This window comes from Salvelinus sp. IW2-2015, linkage group LG20 (assembly GCF_002910315.2).
Source record: "Salvelinus sp. IW2-2015 linkage group LG20, ASM291031v2, whole genome shotgun sequence".
Taxonomy (NCBI): Eukaryota; Metazoa; Chordata; class Actinopteri; order Salmoniformes; family Salmonidae; genus Salvelinus; species Salvelinus sp. IW2-2015.
The window spans coordinates 3,538,224-3,556,931 of NC_036860.1; the positions used below are offsets into that span (position 1 = coordinate 3,538,224).

The 18,708-nt window shown below is 41.4% G+C and overlaps 1 protein-coding gene and 1 long non-coding RNA gene across 2 annotated transcripts in view; both read left to right on the top strand.

The window, feature by feature from the left end:
• LOC139029381 (uncharacterized) overlaps positions 1-18,708 on the top strand; it is a 235,317-nt gene that overhangs the window by 107,973 nt on the left and 108,636 nt on the right. The gene's annotated exons all lie outside the window — the stretch shown is intronic.
• Positions 10,842-14,208, top strand: LOC111981478 (uncharacterized). Its single transcript, XM_024012755.3, has 2 exons — positions 10,842-11,091; positions 12,315-14,208. Exon 2 carries the CDS (start codon positions 12,410-12,412, stop codon positions 13,574-13,576), a length of 1,167 nt encoding a protein of 388 aa, XP_023868523.1. The 5' UTR covers positions 10,842-11,091; positions 12,315-12,409; the 3' UTR covers positions 13,577-14,208.

Genomic DNA, 18,708 nt, shown 5'->3' on the forward strand with positions numbered 1-18,708 from the left:
TCGTACTCGTCAATCGTGAGCATTCCAAACATGCTCAATGGGTGACATGTCTGGTAAGTATGCAGGCCATGGAAGACATAAGGTGATGGCGGGGATGAATGGCACGACAATGGGCCTCAGGATCCTGTCACGGTATCTCTGTGCCTTCAAATTGCCATTGATAAAATGCAATTGTGATCGTTGTCCGTAGCTTATGCCTGCCCATACCGTAACGCCACCGCCACTATAGGGCCCTCTGTTCACAATGTTGACATCAGCAAACCGCTCACCCACACGACACCATACAGGTGGTCTGCTGTTGTGAGGACGGTTGAATGTACTGCCAAATACTCTAAAATTACGTTGGGGGCGGCTTATGGTAGAGATATAAACATTAAATTCTCTAGCAACATCTCTGGTGGACAATCCTGCAACCAGCATGCCAATTGCACACTCCCTCAAAACTTGAGACATCTGTGGCATTGTGTTGTGAGACAAAACTGCACAATTTAGAGTGGCATTTTATTGTCCCCAGCACAAGGTGCACCTGTGTAATGATCATGCTGTTTAATCAGCTTCTTGATATGCCACACCTGTCAGGTGAATGGATTATCTTGGCAAAGGAGAAATGCTCACTAACAGGGATGTAACCAAATTTGTGCACAACATTTGAGAGAAATAAGCTTTTTGTGCGTATGGACATTTCTGGGATCTTTTATTTCAGCTCATGAAACCAACACTGTAGATGTTGCGTTTATATTTTTGTTCAGTGTAGTATGTTCAGAGAAAGTTGTCATTGAAGTTGTTGGGTTTATGTCCCATCCAATATCCTGATATTACCTGGTTCTGACCACTAGATGGTGGGGAAAACAGGGAGACACACCAAATTTACTGAGAGTACATTACATAGGATGAAGAAACAAAACTCTCAGCCACAGCTCCATACTACTTGTCAACCATAGAGAACTGACACTATATACTCGTCAAAAAGGTTTGGTCCAAATTGGCTGTTAGGTACTATAATTATTGACTATATGAATCCTATATATTAAAATTGCCAATTTGGGTGCAATCAATCAGCTTAATTCCTCAGAGATCAAATTATATTTTATCAAAATAATGCTTACGGAATGCTTATCTTATCTGCTTCTTACTATAGAAATGATTTCAGAACAATCTGAGACGGTGGGTGTCATGGCTTGCTGAAATGACATGGAACGACCCATGACTGGTTCGTTACAGCAGTAAATCAGTCGGGTGTACACCAGGCTAGTTACACTCCACCAGCTGTGAATCTTTTCTCTGTGGTGATTCAACACCAGTATGCATTATTGTACACTTCCACAATAAATCCTTTATCAATTGTCAAAGTAGCAGCATGGAGCAATAGAAAACCCCCAGAGTTTCTCAATCCAGGAAAAGAATGATAGCAAGTGAAGCCCAGCTCAACCTATTGTCCCCATGTCACAATAACATAGCCTATATCTGATGACAGTAGATGACAGTTCCCATCACTGACCAATCAGAATGTGTTATTAGCCTTAGCGGCTAGCTCTGGCATGGGGTTTGTTCAGAGGATCAGGGGCTGAAGTAACTTTGGGTTAAGCTCATACAGCCAACTGTTCAAAGCCTTTTTTCACTGTTCTTCCTCTGTACTGCCATTACTCTATTTATGGAGTTAGTGGAAAGACTGTACGTGCAGTACTTTTACTTGAGAAAGCCTTTGGATCTTTTTCTGGAACCCCAATAGACATTACATAAACCTCAACATCACAAACACATTAGTCCAACAAGGAGTTTCCATCACTGAAGCTGTGAATACCCAGTTTAGTTTTCAGGGGGAAAGATATGTTTGACATGCAGATACTTGTATTGGCTGCATATCTCTCTAGATATACAGACCAAAGCATGCACACAGCTGACATGCTGTAGTTTCAGCGTGAAAGTCACTGCTTTCCATTACAGCTACAACATGGATGTGAACTAAAGTCAATACTGGTACACGTGGATGAATATCGAAAGGGTTTGTCTGAAAACGTAGGCTAAAGTGAAGCCCTATAAAAAAAATGATGGAGCAAAGTTTCAGATGAGTTTCCTTGTCTATGTTTTTTAATTTACATTTTTGTAATTAATAATTGCGATGTATTTTCACTCTACCTTATCTAAATGCATATTACATGCTTTTATATCTCTCTCTTTTCTTCATTACATTAGCTCGGTAATCTGCCCAGCAACAGAGTAAGGAACAGGAAACTACATGCAGTCTATTGAATAGGCTGTAACAAAGTGCTTCTCTACATACCTCTATTAGTGCTCTCTGGGATTTCTACATTCCTTCTTACTCTTAATTTTAACCCGGCCTAAGTATGCTCTAAAAGCTACTTGTACTCAGAGTTCTGCAAATGGGGACATGTGCTGTTTAGGACATGACAAAACTGAGGAGAATAGGACCATGTGAGTCTAATGGGTTCACTCCCAGTCATGCAACTACACAGTAATCACAAACAGTCAATTCTGCTAACTAACTCTGAAAATGAATTGTGTAATTACAGTGATAGAAAGACCCTGTCTATCTGAACACTAGGTGCCTGGCAGGAGTTGTATTTGCCAAACATGTTACATCAGGAGGTGTTATGAAGTGTTGACTTAGGCTGTCTCTGCAACGGAATAAGTAGTATGATGGAGGAAGTCCTCTCTGATAACAACCGTAACCTAGCTCCTTTATTTGAATGGATTCACTCTGACACACTACAGCACTAGATGTGTGAGATAATACAAGCTGCAGTTTCAACTTCAAATTTACATTGAGAGGGGAGGGCGGCTATCTGAAGGATTGATGATGCAACAAACTATTTCGAAACATAGGCGCCAACTGAATATTTGATTGACAGGTCCATTTAAAACGGTTTTCACAATACAACCAGAGTTACACTGAGCCAGGCTATGTCTGATATGGTCATGTTAGCAGTGGACAAAAAGGGAGTTTTTGTTTTAGCTTTGTGATTAGTGTGGTGAATCAGTATTGGAACTGGCATTAGCTCAGCAATGTGGTGGAAGAGCAGAGGTGACACGATAGAGGAACATTCCAAAATGTCTCGAGCATGGCATACTGAAAGAGTCTGGAGCTGTGAAAGTATAATAGAGTAATGACAGGGTTGCTCTTGCATGCACACTTGGAAAAATAAATCTGTTTGACATGGCTCAGGGCCTTGCAGTTGTGTTAGGCCTTCATGCGTCATGTATGTCTAAAGTTTGTCAACTACAGGAGGGAATTACAACCAAAAAAGTATGTCTATCAGCCTCACACCAAAACATCTGTGGCAATATTTGTCTCAACATTTATACTGCAGATGCATTTTTTGTCTTCTTAGAACACATATCACTATATCTGCATACAAAAAATCTGTAAAACCATACATAGCTGAACAATCCCAAGCCTTTTCCCTCTGCAGCCAGCAGTGAATCAGTATTCAGGGACACTGTGCCACTGGTATGCTGGCAGGCACAAGGTGGAAACTAGGCCATCTATATCTGTCCTTGAGGCTGATTATGAATGTATTATGTAAGTGCACAGCATAGGTTACATAACCCTAGTCATGCACTCATTCTACCCCCACCCCTCGGTGCTATAGATTGTTCAACAACACCAACCCAGCAGTAAGAATAATACAACTCAGACCCCCCTCCCACACACAACTCCCTCCGTCACAAGCTCTGAGGATTTATATCTTATTTCATGACAACTTAACAATGCGTTTGACTTCATGACAGATGTCARAGTYGAGTAGTTGCACAACAACTATAAATACATTCAGTTCCTTGTCAATTTGTATTTCAATAGAGTGGAAGAAGGCAATAACATATTGTATTGCCTAATAGGCTATATTCCATATACTTTTATGCTCTTTGAAACCYATACAAGTGTTTATCAGAGTCTATGTTCAAAGAAAAAAGGACTYCTTTCAATGAGCACTGCCTCTTACAATTGCACACTAGACAGCTGTCACATCCGCTCTGKAGCTAGCCAGGATTGTAGGTCAAAGTGTGCCCATTGAACAACACATGGATTGGTGACACATTGAGTCACATAATGGCATTAGGTGACAAGGTCATTACCTCCCAGTTACAGGAAATAATGCAGATTGCGCTCCTTCCTGGAGCTAACCTGGCACTGAGCTAGAGAACTGCTTACGGAGCTCAACCTAAAATAAGAACGGCCAGACATGGCTTTCATACTCTGTCTGCATCTGCATCATTAACAATTGTGCTTTTCAACATATTGTGAAGAAAATAACTTTAGGCTGAAAGTATTTTTCTGGTTTATTGGTCTGATCTGGATGTGAAAACATGATTTTCCATTTGTTACCCGCCCATTTTATGATTATTTCATCACATCCCCTCCTCTCTGCAACCAGCAGTGGTTGCTGTGGCAACTGTGTGACGTATTTTAGAATCCAGGAATAGAAGCATGTGGAAGGAAGGGTTCTGAGGTCTTGTGTTCCTCGTCACAATGCTCTGTTTTTCTCATGTTTTTCTGATGTGTATATCAGAGGTTAATACTGAAACGCATACGGTTTTGCCTCAAAGTAAAATGTTAACACAGAGTAAGTTCTGTGTGTTCATTGAGTGTTCATTGTGAATTAGTGCATGTGCTTTGGATTTAGTAGATGGAGAGTGATAGACATACAGTATAGAGTTAAAGGGGCAATCTGCAGTTCAAACTATAACAACACTGCTGCTGTTCTGGTAAACAGCTGAGGGGGGGATGGAGAAATGTAACTCACTCTCAAATTCATAGACAAAGCTATGGATGCAAGAACTGACCATCCATGATATCAAAATTATAGTTTTAACCATGTTTTGAGGCTATACAGTGTTAGTTTACAATTGCATTGTAAAATAAGTAAAATAAGCTTGTAATTTGGGTTCTAATGAGGTATGGCAGTTAAAATATGCTCATAAGGCATTTATAAGATTCAACAGGTTTATATAATTAATTTGTCAAAAAATGTATGTAGCAATTGCATATTACCCCTTTAAAACTTCTCTAGGGTATGTGGGACGCTAGCTCGTCAACAGCCAGTGAAACTGCAGGGCGCCAAATTCAAAACAACAGAAATCCCATAATTTAGATTCCTCAAACATACAAGATTTTTACACCATTTTAAAGATACACTTGTTGTAAATCCAGCCACCGTGTCCGATTTCAAAAAGGTTGTACGACGAAAGCACACCAAACGATTATGTTAGGTCAGAGCCAAGTCACAGAAAAAGACAGCCATTTTTCCAGCCAAAGAGAGGAGTAACAAAAAGCAGAAATAGAGATAAATTTAATCACTGACCTTTGATGATCTTCATCAGATGACACTCATAGGACTTCATGTTACACAATACATGTATGTTTTGTTCGGTAAAGTTCATATTTATATCCAAAAATCTGAGTTTAGGCGGGACGCTACTGTCTCACTTGGCCAAAAGRCAGAGAAAATGCAGAGCGCCAAATTCAAATAAATTACTATAAAAATCAAACTTTCATTAAATCACACATGAAATACCAAATTATACCAAATTAAAGCTACACTGGTTTTGAATCCAGCCAACATGTCAGAATTCAAATAGGCTTTTCGGTGAAAGCAAACGATGCTATTATCTGAGGATAGCACCATAGTAAACAAAGAGAGAGAAGCATATTTCAACCCTGCAGGCGTGACACAAAACGCAGAAATAAAAATATAATTCATGCCTTACCTTTGATGAGCTTCTGTTGTTGGCACTCCAATATGTCCCATAAACATCACAAATGGTCATTTTGTTCGATTAATTCCGTCTATATATATCCAAAATGTCCATTTATTTGGCGCGTTTAATCCAGAAGAACACAGGTTCCAACTTGTGAAACGTGACTACAAAATATCTCAAAGGTTACCTGTAAACTTTGCAAAACATTTCAAACTACTTTTGTAATACAACTTTAGGTATTTTTTTACGTAAATAATCGATAAAATTGAAGACGGGATGATCTGTGTTCAATACAGGATTAAAACAAACTGTAGCTAGCTTTCTGGACACTTCGAGTGACCCTTGTTCAAGATGGCCGTACTTCTTCATTACACAAAGGAATAACCTCAACCAATTTCTAAAGACTGTTGACATCCAGTGGAAGCGGCAGGAACTGCAAGAAGGTCCCTTAGAAATCTGGATTCCCAATGAAAATCCATTGAAAAGAGAGTGACCTCAAAAAAGAAATCTGAATGGTTTGTCCTCTGGGTTTCGCCTGCTAAATAAGTTCTGTTATACTCACAGACATGATTCAAACAGTTTTAGAAACTTCAGAGTGTTTTCTATCCATCTACTAATCTACTAATAATCTACTAATAATATGCATATCTTATCTTCTGGGGATGAGTAGCTGGCAGTTTAATTTGGACATGCTTTTCATCCAATATTCCGAATCCCCTAGAGAAGTTTTAAGGAGGAGGGGGGGGCTAAGTCCCCCTGTTATGAAACAGACCCCCAAGTTACACAAAATGAGTCGTGTTCTATTTTTAGGAGCCGCAATACATCTCATATTCTTATGATTATGAAGCAGTGGATGTGACTGTGTGTATAGATGATTCGATGGGAGTTACATGAATGTGTTTCTGTGTGGAACTCTCAGAGGAGCATTTAAAAAATAAAATATTTCACCTTTATTTAACCAGGTAGGCCAGTTGAGAACAAGTTCTCATTTGCAACTGCGACCTGGCCAAGATAAAGCAAAGCAGTGCGACACAAACAACAACACAGTTACACATGGTATAAACAAACATACAGTCAATAACACAATAGAAAAGTCTATATATAGTGTGTACAAATGGAGTGAGGAGGTAAGGCAATAAATAGGCCATAGTAGCGAAGTAATTACAATTTAGCAAATTAAACACTGGAGTGATAGATGTGCAGATGATGATGTGCAAGTAGAAATACTGGTGTGCAAAAGAGCAAAAAAGTCAATAAAAACAATATGGGGGATGAGGTAGGTAGATTGGATGGGCTATTTACAGATGGGCTGTGTACAGCTGCAGCGATCGGTAAGCTGCTTAGATAGCTGATGCTTAAAGTTAGTGAGGGAGATYTATGTCTCCAACTTCAGCGATTTTTGCAATTCGTTCCAGTCATTGATTCAGAGTTTGAAGTTAATTCTCAATTCAGGAAAACGAAATGTTGCAAGATTGTGGAATAATTCTATATAGAATTAAAATAGCATTTTACAGCACAGTACACATGTGACTCTGTATGGAGGGGATAGTGGATGGATAGATGGTGCTGAGCCTATAAAGGAGGGTCAAATGMGGATATGACAGTTTTATTTCAGGTTGGGGTGTCTTCAATGGCAATAACTGATATGCTGTAGTTTTACTAGAAACTACAGCATGGTGTTGAGCATTCCTAACTGTAGAGTGCAGGGCAGATAAGTGGTGCAACGTGTCAATGTGTTACAGCCCATTATCTAAACTGAGACYCAATAACCTCAGCTTCTGGATATGATCTGAGACAGGCCAACAGGGTTGAAGGAGTTTGACGAGAGATAGAGAGTGCGAGGGGGGAGAAAGGCACAAAAAAATAGAGACCCAAAGAAAGAAAGAAAGAGAGAAGGAAAAAAGAGAGAGAAACTTTGACAAGGTGTGGTCCAGGTGTGCAGGAAGTGTTGTGAAATCTTTTCCTGCAGTAATCCAGCCTGGTCTCATTGACTAGACGTAGCATAGTAAATGTAAATCTGGTATTAGTATGACATGTTACATTTGATATGGTTACATAAGACAGATGGTTACTTAAGGCTAAGGTGGTTGGTTGTAGTGGATTAGTAGGCGTACAACGCGAACATCTAGGTTTCGAGTTCAAATTTCATCATGGACAACTATAGCATTTTAGCTAATTAGCAACTTTCAACTACTTACTACTTTTAGCTACTTTGCAACTACTTAACATGTTAACTAACCCTTCCCCTAACCCTGACCTTTACCCTTTTAGCTAACCCTTCACCTAACCCTAACCTTAACCCTTTTAGCTAATCCTTCCCCTAACCCTAACCTTAACCCTTTAACCTAACTCCTAAAATGAACCCTAACCCCTAACCTAGGTAATATTAGCCAGCTAGCTAACGTTAGCCACCTAACTAGAATTCCTAACATATTGTAAGTTTTGCAAATTCGTAACATATTGTATGATTTGCTAATTCATAACATATCATACGAATTGTAATTCGTAACATATCATACAAAATGGGTGGTGGACATCCACAAATTAATACATACCATACGAAACGTAGAATATCATACTAAATGGAGTCTCTCGAATTTACATACAGAATAATATGAAATGCTCTGAGACCAGGTTGCAGCAATCATTCATGTGTGTCAATAGAACAGAATGTACAGTACAGTATAGAATAGAGATCATGGCCTTTGTTTTCCTCAGTGGACTCCTCATGTTGGTATTTTAGGCATGATCCCAGTGTGTCCCAGAGGACGTTACACAACATCTCTGTACCACCATCTTTCACTAAACCTCCCTGTCCTCTCCCAGTGGTCAATTCTGTCATTCAGTCTTGCTGGGATAAAAACAGCCTAACTGTGAGTCCCTTTGTGCCACTGTGTACCACCCACTTGGCAGGCAGGACAGAGATATTTATATGTTTAGAGATCACTGTATGATGTGAGTGTGTAATGCCTCAAGTGAATGTGTATTTCAGGCAAATAAGGCAAAAAAGAAGGCTGTGTTACAGTGTAGTTACAGTTACATCAAAGTGTTCCTTTAACTCAATTTAACTTTAACTCAATTGAAGACACTGATATTGAGTACCATTATATGAATTGGAGTATGACCTGTTCAATTATGTCTGTGAATACATGCATGCATCCCAGCTATCTCCCAGCTATCTCCCATGCAAACAGCAAGCACTCACGCAGGCTTTGTTGAAGGGATTGTTGAAGGGGAGAGGACCAAGGCAGGCACTGTGCCAGTTGTGGTGGGTGTGTAGTGGTTGCATAGTTAGTGGAGAGGGCCGGAGGAATGCCTGTGGTCATACCAAATGGACAGCGTGGGTGATAATTGGGAAATTACATCACTAGTGCCTTGCAGCGCCTGGCTATTGTAGGCCGAGAGGTCAATGGACATCACACTGCATAAACAGATGAACATCAAAAGTACATGATGAGTCACTATTCATTTAATCATTGTAATTAATTTAATTTTGTTTTGCCAAAGAACAGATATGATATATTATGAAGTCAGCAACCAGTTCATTGAGTATTATACACAGAGCATACAAAACATTAACGACACCTGCTCTTTCCATGATATAGACTGACCAGGTGAATTAAGGTGAAAGCTATGATCCCTTATTGATGTCACTTGTTAAATCCACTTCAAATTGGTGTAGATGAAGGGGAAGAGYCAGGTTAAAGAACGATTTTTACACCTTGAGACAATTGAGACATGGTTTGTGTATTTGTGCCATTCAGAGGGTGAATGGACAAGACTAAATATTGAAGTGCCTTTGAACAGGGTATGGTACTGGGTGCCAGGCGCACCAGTTTGTCAAGAACTGCAACGCTGCTGGATTTTTCATGCTCAACAGTTTTCTGTGTGTTTCAAGAATGTTCCACCACCCAAAGGACATCAGGACTATTTGACACAACTATGGGAAGCATTGGAGTCAACATGGGCCAGCATCCCTGTGGAACACTTTCCACACCTTGTATACTCCTTGCCCGATGAATTGAGGTTGTTCTGACGGCAAAAGGGAGAGGTGCAACTAAATACTAAGAAGATGTTCCTAATGTTTGGTATACTCTGTGTATGTGTGTAGTTTAACCAATTTAGATTTGAAAAATGTGTCTTTATCTATTTCCAGATAAAATTCCATAGATGGAAGAAAATGGTTTAAAAATGTATTAATCCTATAGGAACAAGACTGACAGCGAGGGAAAGAATTTCATAAAGTCTCAAGCTGTTGCCTATAGTCTGGATTTGAAACTAATTCAAGAGAGACTTTTTTAAACCCAGGATTTATTTTCATAAGATGCTTGGTGGTCATTTGACTGATGCATACAGTATGTTCCACTCTAAAAGCTCATGTGACTGCTGCATTCTGCTGTTTTCATGGAACCCCTATGGTTGCAACCTGGTCTCAGAGCATTGTGTATTATTCTGTAAGTAATTCCAAAACACTCCTTTAGTATGTTCCATTATGTTACGTAATAGGCCTATACTGTGTTTTTCTGAGATTCTGAGAATATTTCACAAGGCTGGGTCAATCTCTTGGATTATGTTAAGGAGTTCATTGACACTGTGAAAGACAGATCATTGCATAAGAAGCAATATGGAAAACAGAGAGTATTTCCCTGAACTATATCCCTCCAGACATCTACAGTTTTTTGGGGGGGAATGTCTCCTTTATAATGAGAATGGATTCAGTGGAGATCACCATATGCTGAAAAACTGTGAAGTGCTTACATAATGACTGCTGGCATTTTCTTTCTCAATTCTATTCCAACGACTCTGATCTGTCATTCACTTTAACGTGATACCGAGCATGTCGTCCATAAAGCTGATGTTTGGTTGAAGAGCATAGGTCTATTGGAAATCTGCAGGGGGAGTGAGACGGAGCCAGAGCTGGCAATATTACTTAATTGTTACGAAAGGATGGGCTAGCGAGTTCAGTTGATGATGCATGAGCAGCATAACGTTATGTGAGCTTTCCCTTGCGGGGTGGGTCTTGGCATGGAGAGAGGCGGTCTCAGTGAGCGCACCACACATACGCGGCCCATTGGTTCAAGTGAGGATAGGAAACGTCCTCGGCTGAACTTCACCGGGAAAGAAACAAATAGGAGCTGCAGCAATCCAAGTGGAGCAGAAACGCGAGACACAAGGTGTCAGAGAGACTAGTAGCCTAATATTGAGTAGGCTAACAGTAGTCTACACCGTACAGGAAACAAAGTATCCTGTGTATTCGATGACCCAGTGCTGAATCGAAGCTGCTGYATCATTACGATCGCTCTGTTACATTCTGACACGTTTCTTTAACTGAAAGATCGGTGCTTTTCTGAGACAACGAGAATCCAACTCAAGGTAATTTCACAATTTTCACTCATGCGGTGTATTTCAACAGTGCCTTCATTATACTACAGAGAATAGGCAATCGCATAAGGAGCAGAAATGTGACAATGTTGCCTACAACAGAAGCCTATCAATTATGAAGGCTACGATGATTTGAGGTTAAATAATATAGAATATACCAAGTAAAGGAAACTATAGACAACTTTTGAATCAGCTTTAGATGTAAAATACATTTAAAGATATATATATATATATACACACAACTACTCCACAAATGTCATTATTAGGCTTCGCCAGTGATCTATTCAGTAGATCACTTTACAGTCACAAAATTATGATGAATTGAGATGGTCTGAATAGATTTAGTGGAACAGGTATGCAATTATGCTTAACAGGACCTTCGTTGCAATAGTTTGTTGAAACTTTCATTGCTGTTTAAATACGTTATTTCGTTCCCTTTGTATATCTGACTGAAATGTAGAATGACATCCACTAAACGGTTTAGAGAAGAACCAGTTCAGTCTTCGTTTAGGGATGTACTGCAGCTAGGTTAATTAACAGTTCGATCTATACAGCGAACCAATTGTAAATGAACGGTGGGAATAGCAGTAGGGCGCGGAGTATTATCAACTTGCAAACTAGGCTAGTGCTCTTATAAATGTCCTTGAGGCAATTCGATTCCTGAAAGATATAACGTCTGGTCGTTAACTCAAAATGTTAAGCCATTTTGTTTTAGTGAAAWAAAAAATAGACAAAGCAGTCATTGTGCGAATTTTTCTATATATTGATACGGTCTGTTATATAACACTATGTTAACCTACATGTAGGCTAACACTGATTTAGTCTGATGAAGCGACTTCAGTTCCAGTCATTGGGTCAGGACAGGGATAATTAATAAATATAAGGCTAAAATATTATTGTTTTTTCCTCCCAATTCTAAAGAAAGCTTTTATTTAAGAAATACGAATATAGATCTTATAATTAACCGTTTAACCTTTAGACTGACAGGAGCCCACTTTGATTATTATATTGTAAACATTTTCAAAAGAGATCGATATGTCTGTCTAGCACTTAGTACATCATGGTTCTTATTCAAGAGTCGTGTGGGGTTGTTGTGCAAGTAGCTCCAGTTTAACTGGAAAGKTGTAATGYGGTTACATAACATTYTGTTGTAACTGGTCTTGCATAACAARTAAATCCCCCTCTCCATTTKTTCTTCCTCTTTTGAACGCTAGGTGGGGCTATTGCAACAATRTYCCGCCAWAKCATTCCACGACACTGGATTTTGAGACACTATCTGAAGAACKGAAAATCTCAACACAGCAAAACCATGAGTGTGACCAGTGAGATGTTTGAAGAAGATTCTCAAGACATGAGGGAGCAGAGTGGTGGGGAGTCCAGTGCTGCACCTGGTGGGACCCTGTCCTTCACAGARGAGGCRGTYTCCATCCTGACCTCCAGCAGCCTGCTGGCCCGCTCTCTGCTKGGACGCACCTCTGCTCTGAAGCGCACCAATGACCCGCCCYCCTCTGGYAACSCCCTCAGACGGAAGCGTGAGTTCATTCCCAGCGAGAAGAAAGATGACGGCTATTGGGACAAGCGCAAGAAGAACAACGAGGCGGCCAAGCGCTCCAGGGAGAAGCGCCGCGTCAACGACATGGTGGTGGAGAATCGCGTGCTGGCGCTGCTGGAGGAGAACGCACGTCTCAGGGCCGAGCTGCTGGCTCTCAAGTTCCGCTTCGGCCTGGTCAAAGATCCCTCCAACACACCCATCCTGCCCCTCCCCACAGCCCCCTGTGCTCCACAGACCTTGGCTCCACACTACTATCTGCCCAGTGGACCAGGGAGCCACCCTGCTGCKCKCGGGGGCCAGTTCAGCYTGCAAGGCTCCAGGGACMCTGGCAGCATGTCAGAGGACTCTGGGTTCTCCACCCCTGGCAGCTCCAGTTTAGGGAGCCCCCTCTCCTTTGAGGACCGACTGAGTGATCATGGCAAACTGTCCCCACACAGAGCAGAGGAGCTGGGCTACGAGCTCCACCACTCCCCTGCAGAGGCCCAGGTGCACCACAGTGGAKACTTCCCTGGGGAGCTCTCCAGYGTGATGATGGGGAAAGTGGAGTCTGGGGAGGGCATAAAGAACTTTCCTCACAAAATGCGCTTCAAGATCCTCAGCAGTGGKGAGGACAACAGGCACAGCCCCATACAGTCAATGGGAGCAAGAGACGGTCCCCGGGAGGCAGCCAGCGGACACATCATGTTGGGTGGAGCTGAGGGGGCAGGAGTCTGGCCACATAAGCAGGAGGGAGAGGAGACCCGGAGGGGGCGACAACAGCAAGAGTCCACTCAGTATGGCCAACCTACACCCCCACAGAGCCAGACAGAGTCTCATTATCATACAGAGAACAATGTCCTCAAGTCCCACCTCAGCTCCCTCAGTGAAGAGGTGGCCCAGCTCAAGAAGCTGTTCTCAGAGCAGCTGCTGGCTAAAGTGAACTGAGCCCAGGACTGGGTTAGTGGATGCTCGGTGAACTGTCCCATCCCAGAAGAGGAAGCTCAATCTGAGCTAGCATACTAACATAAGCACATACACATGGTGAAAATGAGAGAGGGAAACAGAGACTCTAAACACAACAGTACCTTGGCACACTGAGCTGCTACGGTGACAAACCAATGGCCTGGGCCAACTGGACTATGATCCACCCCAACTCCTCAATTCCAACTTTACCTTTGTATTTTTACCCTCTACTTTTGAGTTGTCCTGATTTTCTACTCCTAAATCCTAAACTCCAAGACTCCTTATCTCCGCCTCAATTGAGAACAGTTTCTGTAACAAGTCCCATCACCTTATGAAAGCACAAAGCTATATGTGTTGGTTAACTTGTGGCCCTCTGCCTCATACACTGTGAGACCCTCAAAAACACTCTGACACAAGAGGACACTGCCTCACCTCTCCAGAGGATACTGTATTATTGACTGTCATCTCCACTCTGCATGTACAACAATGCTGCTTCTCAAGGTCTCACAACCACAGACAAAGCAATGTCAGTGATTGAGACATTGAGGTGAACTGGTGCTGAACTAATGTACACTGTAATTCAACTGGAGCTTCAACAAACTCATTATTAGTGCTGTGGTATTGGCACTAATTGGTTTTGAATATGCATGAGGAAAGAACACCACATTCTTTTAAACTGTAAACACAACCATAGAAAGGACACTGAGGACAGATAACCTGAAAGGTGACGGTCTCCAGTCCCTGAATGGGAACTTTGAACTATTGTCATCTCTTTAATGTATTGCAACACAATGGATTTTGGATAATGACAATTGGAAATCAACTAATACTCTATCATTCCATTGCACAGTCAACAGCATAGCTGTGAGGACAGACACACACCATGTCAATCARTGAAATGTGATATGCTTCATGTAGGACAACACACTGTGTCTGGCAACTAGTGAAAGTGTTTTCATGTCTCAGTTGAATACTTTTCGTTAGCCTTGTCCAAAGAATACATGGCCTGTGTAATTACTAGACATGCACTGTAAACTCTATCTCGGTGATGAAAATATTTGTTGTTATGTGAATATCTGTATGAAAATACATTTTTGTACTTGTGAATAAATCTTTGAAATAAATATTTTTGTCTCGTTTTGATTATACAATTTCTAATAATCTAAAAGTCAAGCAGCCACTCGATCAGGGATGGCAACATACAGTATCAGGGATGGCAACATACAGTATCAGGGATGGCAACATACAGTATCAGGGATGGCAACATACAGTATCAGGGTGGATGCAATCTGGAGTTATCAGTTTCAGGGATGAGTCAACACTTAACAGGATCGAGAGATCAAGTGCACGGCCGCGGCAGTGGGGAAGATTGTGTTCTTTTGTATGAGCATCCGAGAAAGAGTGGCTAGCACCTTGGGGCTATATCTGCTGAATTTTTGAACATCCCAATGTGGCCCTCCGAGCAAAAAGGATTCCACCCCTGCACTGATCCTCCCCCTGTTAAGAATACCATTATATAACCAGGCATGCATTATCAAGATTTCCTCCATGTATTAAGGCAATGAGAAACAACATGTTGCAGTCTAAATGTCAACACTTACACTGTGGAAATATGTATCCTGTTTTTAAAATAATGTATCTTGCTTTGTCTCACATTATCTAACAGTGGAGTAATTGTTCTACAATGACTCAAAGATTTCTTCAGGGATTAAGTAGCGCCTTTGAGAAAATATTCATCAGTAAACACAAAAGTCAACTGTTTAGAATATTCACCTAAATGAATATCCTCTGTCACATATTTCTCCTGTCTGAGACCTAATTTACACAGAGTTAAGTATAGGAAGAGCAGCAAGTGGCCAGACAGATTGGACAGGTGAGACTATAGAGCTTTGTCTATCCAGACAGGAGCAAACGAGTCCTGAGGGTGGAGTCTGCATGCCAGTCATGAGCTAGTGTGGCATTAGAGGCCACAGCTACAGAGAAACTGCAATTATAATCATTACAGGGGATTTCAGGGGATGTGGGTGGTATGAGCTAGACTGGGCCTGAAGACACATTCACATAAACAAAATAAGATTTCATCATAACAAAATGAATTACACTCCCTGCACGGCCCCATAGGTTCACTCATCATGCAGATGCTTTACTAAGAGCTTTACCTACTTAGTCTCAGATTGTCATACCAATGACCTTTTAAACCTATAATTTTGTCTGAACAGTATTAATTTCCCATATGAAATCCCTTGACAAACCAAAGCAGATCAGAGCACGGTCATAAATATAATAGCATAATAACTTTAGAAACCACTAAGTGGCAGCAAAGACTACCATTTGTTGAGTAGGCTAGCTGATGGTGCTATTGTTGTCATTCAGGGCACGCACTATAGATCGTGACATAGTAGCCTGTGTGTTTATTTCAGTGTCACAGATTTTAATTTGGTGCAGGTGTAGTGGCAAAATTACACCAAGGTTTAATTGCTATGTCACTAAAAATAACACTCAACCCATCAAGTCATTTCATTATTATTTGCCCTAGTAACCAACCCCTACATTGAATAAGATAGGCCTATCTAAACCAGCACATGTCAATGTGGACAAGTCAAAATCAATCAAGATGAAGAGAAAACAAGCCGACAGTAGACCTCTGTAGAGGCTCCATGTACTCCATGGATCCAGTAGTGCAGAACATCTTCCATTCACTGAGCCCTGTGCTGTTCCAATCTCATTACAAAGGAGAGGTTCTCCTCAACCTGCAGCTGGATTCACAGGTTCCTCAGTCAAATTGGGGATTCCTGTAGTGAGAGTGGGAGGAAGAGGAAGGGTGGGGGTGGAGGAGAGGAGTTAGGCTAGTTAATGAAGCCACTACTGCAGCAGCTCACTACTACACAACCACCCCCAATAACACACCCCTTAAACCGCAACCCCCCTGCTACTCCCCTCTCCATTCTGTCCCCCCTGTTTATCAGCGGGAGATAATGCCGGTTGCTAGGCAGGAAGTGCGACAGTTGCCATGGGAACCCATGCATACGTAGCTAGGAGGGGGAGTGGTTGGGTGGGGTACAGAGGGAGTGGGGGGTGGGTGCGTCAAGTTCACGGCCAATGCTTRAGCTCTGAACAAAGAGGAATGGGAGAGAGAGGGGTATAATGGAAGCATGGCGGTGCTTGGTCCATGTTTGGGGTTCTCTCCAGATGATGAGATGGACATAGAATAGGCAATGAGTGGCATCTTCAGGTAAACAGCAATTACTAGACATAGAAAAATGAGGACCAATCCTCTAAGCCTCTATATGACCCAAATTAATGAAACATCTATATGCATTTGCACTCAAGGTTGTTTCTTTCATTGACACATATGAGGAAGGTATTGCTGCATGCTCGCTACCTCCATTCATTATCCACAATACAAAGAAACACAAAGAAAACCTATCACGAATGGTGAGTCAGCCTGCTCCTTTGTGAAACAAATAAGGCATATGGAGGCGCACTTATGTCTGTGACTGTGTTCAATAGCACAATGATACACAATAAAATGCATGGCATTGCAGGTAGATCCACAAAGTGCATTTGAAAGCTCAAGTGGGTCGGTTGAAAAAAGAGAGAAAGAGAGAGAGAGAGAAACAGAGACAGAGACAGAGAGCATATGCTGAACAAAGACTGAGCCTGAAGTCAGACTTCAACCCTCCATGCCCTGCTGCTCTCTCCGGCCACATGAGAAGGAACCAGGGCCTTGGAGATAATGAGAGAGATCAAATAAAAGCATCTGCAATTGGAAACAGCCCTCTAGGCATCCAGCCAGTCCTTTTGTTCCAATCAAAACTGCCGTGGACACAACAAAATGCATTAAATAATACCGTTATCGCTCCAGTTGTTTCCATGGCTCTCTGTGACGCAAGACAGAACAGGCACAGGCACAGGTTGTAAGGTCAGATAGTGGAGGGCAGATGGACTGGAGAGAGGAAGAGGATGTAATCATCACAAAGCACAGGAGGTCACAGTCTACCTCCTAACCATGAACCTGTCCCACCAGGAGTTCATTTACCAGAAAAAAATAAGAATGAGAGTGAAAATGAGCAGTCAACCTTCCCCTTGCTGTAACTACATGGCATCTTCATATCCAGCTAGGACATAGGCCCAGGCCTAACATATATTGCTCATTCCAAGTCAAGATATGCATTAAATGAGCAAAAGGATATGGATATTTCAGACAAATAATTTGTCAAGGGTCACAGATTACATTCCAAAAGTCTAAACTCCATTTCAATCATTTCAGCCTGTCATTACTGTACTAGGTAACACATTACTGAACTGGCAATAACAGCAGTAAATACAATTGCAGTCATATTTTAGTTCACTATTTGGGAAGTACCAAAAACACACAAATTCAACCAATGTGTTACAATTMTGTATTTAAAACTATGTAAAGTGCTACCTTCTATATGGTGTAAGACGACAGGGGGCTTTAATGATCAACTAAGACTTTCTTTACTGAGTGGTGTGCATTGTACATTTCATGCAAAACATGACAAATCGTGTGTCATAAGAGGGAGGATGCCAATAAAGTAGCCTACAGTATAAAGAGGTTTCAATGTCTTTATCAGATGAGAATGAGGTACTGAGCTCTTGAGATTCAAGCGGTTATGCAAAAACTGTAACCAGATGCATCGAACCACAAGGCCACAGCTGCTGGAAATGAGAGCCAATGTCACAACAAAATCAGACAACTTACTGCAATGTGTCTACAAATTACTAAAACTAATTTTCATCCTGTTCTTGCTTGGCATGAGTGATCAACCTGGTCTCAGACTAGACGTAAAATAGTCAACGGAAATCTGGAACACTCAAATTAGCATGACATGTTACGTTTGGATTGGTTGCATTTTTTTTTTTTTTTTACATTTTAGTCATTTAGCTGATGCTCTTATCCAGAGCGACTTACAGTAGTGAGCGCATACATTTTAATACTTTTATTGTAGGGTGGATAGGTGGYCATGTAACGCGTGTTCGAATCTCATGGAAACCATGTGTTTGATGAGTTCGATACCATTCAATTAATTCCGTTCCAGATATTACTATCAGCCCGTCCTCCCCAATTAAGGTGCCACCAACCTTCTGTG